This window comes from Zingiber officinale, chromosome 9B (assembly GCF_018446385.1).
Source record: "Zingiber officinale cultivar Zhangliang chromosome 9B, Zo_v1.1, whole genome shotgun sequence".
In the NCBI taxonomy this organism is placed as follows: Eukaryota; Viridiplantae; Streptophyta; class Magnoliopsida; order Zingiberales; family Zingiberaceae; genus Zingiber; species Zingiber officinale.
The window spans coordinates 100,444,364-100,451,190 of record NC_056003.1 but is presented as its reverse complement, the minus strand read 5'-3'; the positions used below and the strand labels follow the sequence as shown (position 1 = coordinate 100,451,190).

General features: G+C 45.5%; 1 protein-coding gene across 1 annotated transcript; it reads left to right on the top strand.

The window, feature by feature from the left end:
- Positions 1–730: 730 nt before the first annotated feature.
- On the top strand, positions 731–2,941 carry LOC122024540 (ACT domain-containing protein ACR4-like). Its single transcript, XM_042583192.1, has 5 exons — positions 731–1,127; positions 1,209–1,254; positions 1,345–1,459; positions 1,534–1,601; positions 1,689–2,941. The coding sequence occupies exons 1-5, from the start codon at positions 1,051–1,053 to the stop codon at positions 2,739–2,741; spliced, it is 1,359 nt and encodes a 452-aa protein (XP_042439126.1). The 5' UTR covers positions 731–1,050; the 3' UTR covers positions 2,742–2,941.
- The last annotated feature ends 3,886 nt before the right edge of the window (positions 2,942–6,827 follow it).

Here is a 6,827-nt window from a genome sequence, read left to right as displayed (position 1 = left end):
TGTTTAAGCTATAACAGTAAGGGATGAGATGGGAGTGGCGACGGATGTGGTGACGTGGGGACATGTCCTTCACTCGCGGAAGGAGATATAGCCAGCATGCCATGCATAGGTGGACCACACAGCCTGCACCAACACATACACATAGGAAAAAGATCATTCAACTCTAAATTCATCCCATAAATTTGATCCATAATCAGTAATTTATTAGAATGAACTGTAATAGGTATTTGAAATAAATATAATCATAAAAAAACATTCATTATCCCAGCCCTATTTGCTAATTAAACACACAGGATAGATCTAAATCCCAAATCTTATATCCTAAATTCTAAACCCGAAATACACGCGAACGAGCACATGCCCCACGACCAGGGCTGGCACATGCGGCGGCACCTACTGAGCCAGCTCAATCATTTAAATATCCAACCAATCTTTGTTAGAGAACAGGAGCCGGCGGAGAAGGGTTAGGTGGCGTGGTTGATACCTAGATCTTGCGAGATCCAAGTGGAGCCCGCGTCAGAAGCCATTTGCTTTAATGTCAGCGTCGTGTTCGCTGGTGGGCCGCATCGAACGTCCGACGCAGAATCCCCTCTCTCGCCTGTTTAGATTTAGCTGGAAGACGAAGTAACATGCAAGGCACTGTTAATAATTAATAATTCTGTCATGCGTTTACTTTTCGCCTTGTTTTTTCCCTTGGTGTAAGCACGTGTTTTAGTGTTCAAACCTACGGAAGAAATGGAATGAGTTTTTCTTGAGCAAGAAGAAGAAGATCAAAATGTGGAATTGGGAGAGAGATATTCAAAGCGTTGAAAGCCGAGATCTTTCCACGGCAGAAATGGGATCCAATTGAACACGTACACGTAGCCCTGACATCCTGGTTGGAGAGTGGCGGATCCGACCGCCACGACGCCGGTCTTCCCTTTCTCTCCACTCACTATTAATCTATTAGATCCTCTGTTTTCCCTCCTCTTCCTTTCCCTATTTCCTCCTCTCCTCTTTCCTCCGCCGCAGCAGCAACGGCGCAGACTGCTCTTGCTTTGATATTGCAAGATGATGATGAGTCATCAACTTGCCGAGGTGGACGATGACGAGTATTCCAAGCTCATCAGGAGGATGAACCCTCCAAGGTACCATCTGACTCTGTTTCATGTTTGTTTTTTTTTCCTTCTTCTTCAAATCTTTTCTAATTTCTCCAATTGTTTCTGTAGGGTTGTGATAGATAATGAAGCTAGTGAAATTGCTACTGTCATTCGGGTGAGTCGAAACTATTATTATTATTATTATTATAAAAGATTTGAGCATTTTCATTTTGCTGATCAGTTTCCAGCGTCCCCTGTTTCTCAGGTCGACAGCATGAACAAGCATGGGATTCTCCTGGAGGTTATTCAAGTCCTTACTGATCTCGACCTTATCATCACAAAGGCGTATATGTCTTCGGATGGAAGTTGGTTCATGGATGGTAAATTTTTAGTTTGATTTTGTTTTGGCAAAAACGGATTTTGCTGTAATCCTTATGAGTTTGGTTGATCTCAGTGTTCAATGTGACGGATAGGGATGGGAATAAAGTGAGAGACAGAGAGCTCATCTCTTACATTCAGAAAGTAAGCAATTTTTGCTGTTGATTGTTTTTCTTCGACTTACAAATTGATGATGCAGTTGTCTAAGACTGGTTGGAAGAATTCCTGCAGGCGCTTGGAGCAGAAGCTTGCTTCTTCTCCAAACTGAGCAACTCCGCCGGCATAACGCCGTCCTCGAAGGAGAACACCTTCATCGAGATGACCGGCACCGACCGGCCGGGCTTGCTGTCGGAGATCTGCGCCGTGCTGGCCAACAGAAACTGCAACGTGGTGAAGGCCGAGCTATGGACCCACAACGCCAGGGTCGCCGCGGTGGTGTGCGTCACTGACGACGCCACCGGGAGGGCGGTGGAGGACCCCGAGAGGCTCTCCGCCATCGAGGACCTCCTCTGCAATGTTCTCAAAGGCGACGACGGCTCGAGGGCGGCGACGGCGCTCTCCGCAGGGCACGACACCCACACCGAACGGCGGCTGCACCAGATGATGTTCGGCGACCGGGACTACGATTGCGGCGCCGCCAGCAGCGGAGGAAGCGGAGACGACGAGTCGAGGAAGCCTCAAGTCGCGGTGATGGACTGCTCGGAGAAGGACTACTCCGTGATCATTCTGCGGTCCAAGGACCGGCCGAAGCTGCTCTTCGACACGGTGTGCACACTGACGGACATGCAATACGTGGTGTTTCACGGCACGGTCGACGCCGGAGACGAAGAAGCTTATCAGGAATACTACATCAGACACGTCGACGGGCATCCCATAAGCTCAGAAGCCGAACGGCAGCGACTGATCAAGTGCCTCGAGGCCGCCATCGAGAGACGATTCACCGAGGGGCTGGAGGTGGTGCTGAGGACGCAAGACAGAGTCGGGCTGCTCTCGGAGATTACGAGGGTGTTCCGAGAGAACGGGCTGACAATTCGAAGAGCCGAGATTTCGACGGAGGGAGGGAAGGCAGTCGACACGTTTTATCTATCGGACGCGTCGTCATGCGACGCGGTGGAAGCGAAGACGATCGACTCCATACGCAGAGAGCTGGGGGCGATGGTGGTGAGGGTGAAGCAGAGTCGTGTTCTCGCTTCGCCGGAGGTGTCCGGTGGCCCGGGCTTTCTGTTCAGTAACCTCGTCAAAGCTTCGTTGCAGAGCTTTCGATTGGTCAGATCACACTCTTGACGAGTCTCTCTTCTCCTTCACCGATGGATCAAGCTTTAGTTTCGATTGTGAATCTATGACTTCTGTAAATACGAAAGACTGTAGATAGACACTAAAGGATTGAAGGACATTGTTTCTCTGAAAGCAACAAAAGTGTCGTGGAAGAATCGTCAATGCCTTGTTGAACGGGGAGTGCTAAGGCAACCCTTTTCTTAACGCAACTACAAGTCAACCACCTCAATTTTGGGGAGTTGATCTAATTAGATTGTGCAACTTTCTAGTAATAGATTCTCATGTTCGATATTCGTACGGCACCAATTGGAAAGCTTCGTTGACGGCAGCACGACTCTGTAAAGGAAGAGGTAGGCATGATGGTTGACCATCTGGTCAAGAAAGGAGGTTGGCCTAACACACGCATTGATTAGATCCTTACGACAAAAGTAATCTGATATGAAGACCGGCTTTCTATATACTGGCTAATTTGCTCCTGCGATAATGGTGCGGTCGAGTACTTTAAAATTTTTTTTAGGTGTTTAACTCGAATTAATAGATATTTTTTTTAATACATGGTTGGTCTAATAATAAAAATATTAGACTGATAGGTCACTTGTTATAAATATTTCTTAATTTATTTCGTATTAAAAAATTTTATAAGATCCGATTGATTATTTTAGATCGATCTGAGTTAGACACGATGTCAATTAAAAATATAAAACAAAAGGTTAATTTTCTTATTGGAAATTTTGAATGTAAATAAGAGGACTTATGCTATGTTTATTTGGAGGGATGGATTGAAAAGAAATTAAAAACGTGATTGAAGAAAGATTACTCACCTTTTTACAGTTTATTTATCATCAAATAAGCAGCGGATGCATTTGTGACTCCATCCACGGATAGTTATTTTACCTAGGATGAATGGTAGTATCACTTTTTCATAATAATGAGTTAAAATAACAAAGCAGAAAAAAAAAAACAAAAACACACAAATAATTATTTCTTTAAAATTTTTTAGGTGTTTAACTTGAATTAATAGATAATTTTTTTTAATAAACGGCTATCTAATAATATTAGATTGATAAGTCACTTGCTATGAATATTTTCTTGATTTATTTCGTATTATAATTTTCTATGAGACCCGATTGATTATTTTAGAATTAATCGATCTGAGTTAGACATGATCTCAATTAAAAATATAAACCAGAAGGCTAATTTTCTTACTGGAAATTTTAAATGTAAGTAAGACGACTTATGCTATATTTATTCGAAGGGATGGATTGAAAAAAAAATTAAAAACTCGATTGAAGAATGATTACTGGGGTGAATAATTATTTGATGATAAATATACGGTTGAGTTCTGTGTTTTAATTCAAATTATTTTTGTTCATTTTTATTGTTGTTCTAGTAATATATATGTGTATACATTTAATCTCATATTGCTAGGCTAAGAAGGTTAGAAGACCTTATATATGTAGCACTTCCATCTTTGCTTAGCAAAGTTAAGGGGACCTACACGCATGCGCGGGCCGAGCCCAAATCAGGTGGTTTCGGGGGTTCGAGCCAGAAATCCATAAACCGGGCGCGACTCACGCGATCATCGCGCGTAGGGGGGTGCAAATCCCCAGCTCGTGGACCTCACGCTCACAGGCGGCCTAGTTTGTTTGCCTTCTTTTCTGAGAGTTTTCCTTGTCCTAAGGCTTGGTGTTCCGCGATCTGAGGTTGGGTCCTGAGTGCGACGTTGTTCGTCTTGGAGTGCACCGACGGACGATTGCGAGTGGTTGTCGAATCTTGGGCGGCAATATATTCTCTAAAGACAGTCGGCACGCCGACGCTCTATTGGATAGTGAAATGATGTGACACTGCGGCTTCAGGCTCACGAGGGCATCACCGACCGAGAAGAACTGCTCCAGCGACGAAGAGGAAGAGGGGAAAAAACCCTAGAGCACCGGGCAAGGGAGGAGATCGGGTGAGAAGGAAAACAACAGTAAGGCTTTGGGGCTTCCCTTGGTCAAGGGATTTAGTACCGGAGGGGAAGAGGAGCGAACGCGAGCGTCGGCGGCGTCGGCGCGTCCGTTAGGGAAGAGAAGAAATGGACGACGTCGACCTTAGGGCTCGGGCACGCGGGGAAAGAAACGAAGGAAAAGGAATAAAAGAAAAAGAAAAGAAATAAAAAGAAAATCAAACATTTCCTTATTTAAATGGGGTAGCCTAAACATGTTTTCTCGAGGATCAATATTCGTCCCCGTAACCTAAGTCATACGAGCTCCGGAAAATTTCTAAAAATTCTCTTATGGTTATTCGCCCTTTTTCGGTATTTTACATTCTCCCCCACTAATAAAAAATTTGATCCCCAAATTTTTGTTATCTAATATCAGCAAGTATTAGCAACAGATAGATAGTATAAATGCTGAACAGTAAATAACTCACATACCTCAAGTGAAAAGATGGGGTTATCGAGCTCGGATCGTATCCTCGAGCTCCCAGGTAGCCTCCTCGTCCGAATGATGCTGCCATCTGACTTTAACCAGTCGGATAGTCTTGTTCCGCAGCTGACGCTCCTTCTGGTCCAGAATTCGTACCGGAACCTTCTCGCAAGTGGCATCAGGCTGAAGGGAAATTGGTATATCAGACAGCACATGAGCTGGGTCGTCTATGTATCTCCTCAGCATAGATACATGAAATACGTCGTACACGCTTGGCAGAGCCGGTGATAGCGTCAGGTGATAAGCTACTGCTCCAATCCTCGCCAAGATCTGGAAATGTCCAATGTATTGCGGAGCTAGCTTACCTCTAAGGTTAAATCTCTTCACCCCTTTCGTGGGTGAAACACGCAGAAAAACATGGTCGCCAGTAGAGAACTCTAGGGATCTGCGTCTCCGATCAGCATAACTCTTCTGGCGGTCCTGCACCTCTGACATCCTCCGTCTGATAGTACGGACTAACTCTGCTTCCTGCTGAGCTCTATGAGGCTAGCAACTGGGCCTCCCCAACCTCATCCCAGAGGGTGGGTGTTCGACAAGGCCTACCATACAACGCTTCAAACGACGCCATCTGGATAGCCGAATGAAAGCTGTTGTTGTAGGCGAACTCTACCAATGGCAAATGGTCCTCCCAACTGCCCCCAAAATCCAATACACATGACCTCAGCAAGTTCTCTAGAGTCTAATGGTCCACTCTGACTGTCCATCTTTCTGCGGATGGAAATTTGTACTAAAACGGAGCTGAGTGTCCAAGGCCTACTGCAGACTCTGCTAGAACCGGGACGTGAACCGTGGGTCTCTATCCGAAATAATACTCAAAGGAACACCATGTAATCTGATGATCTCCCGACAATACAGATCTGCTAATCGATCCAGGAAATCAGTCTTCTAGATCGCTAAGAAGTGCACGGATTTGGTTACTTGATCAATGATTACCCAAATCACATCATGGTCTCGTCGTGTCCTAGGCAAACCCACCACAAAATCCATGGTAATGTGTTACCATTCCCACTCAGGAATAGGAATCCGCTGAAGTAATCCGGCAGGTCTCTGGTGCTCATCCTTCACCTGCTGACAGACAAGACATCTAACTACGAATTCCGCGATGTTTTTCTTCATACCGTTTCACCAGTAGGAACGTCTCAAATCTCGATACATGCGGGTCCCTCCTGGGTGGATCGCAAATCGAGAGCGATGAGCCTCCTGAAGTCGCTCCTGTAAGATCGGGTGAGACTAAGGTACGCATAATCTACCTCGAAAGTATATAATACCCTCCTCATCTCGTGTGAAGTCGATCTGCTGCTCGGAAGCTATCTGACTGCCAATGAACTATAAGTGCTGATCACCGGCATGGGCCTCTCGGATCCTCGTCCTGATCGACGACTGAGCAACCATGGTAACCAACATACCCTGCTCTGTCCGTCCCTGCTCCTAAAGGCCCAACTCAGAGAATCGCTGAATCAAGTTCGTGACTGAAGCTCGGAAGCAAACCAAAGTCCCTTTGGACTTTCTGCTGAGTGCATCGGCAACCACATTATCTTTCCCCTGGTGGTAGTTAATGGTACAATCATAATCTTTCAAGAACTCCATCCATCTCCTCTATCGGAGATTAAGCTCCTTCTGGGTGAAC

Coding starts and splice junctions, on each gene's coding strand:
- LOC122024540 (XM_042583192.1), top strand. CDS start 1,051: ATGATGATGAGTCATCAACTTGCCGAGGTGGACGATGACGAGTATTCC. Junction 1,128..1,208: donor AGGAGGATGAACCCTCCAAG/GTACCATCTGAC, acceptor TTGTTTCTGTAG/GGTTGTGATAGATAATGAAG. Junction 1,460..1,533: donor TGGAAGTTGGTTCATGGATG/GTAAATTTTTAG, acceptor GGTTGATCTCAG/TGTTCAATGTGACGGATAGG.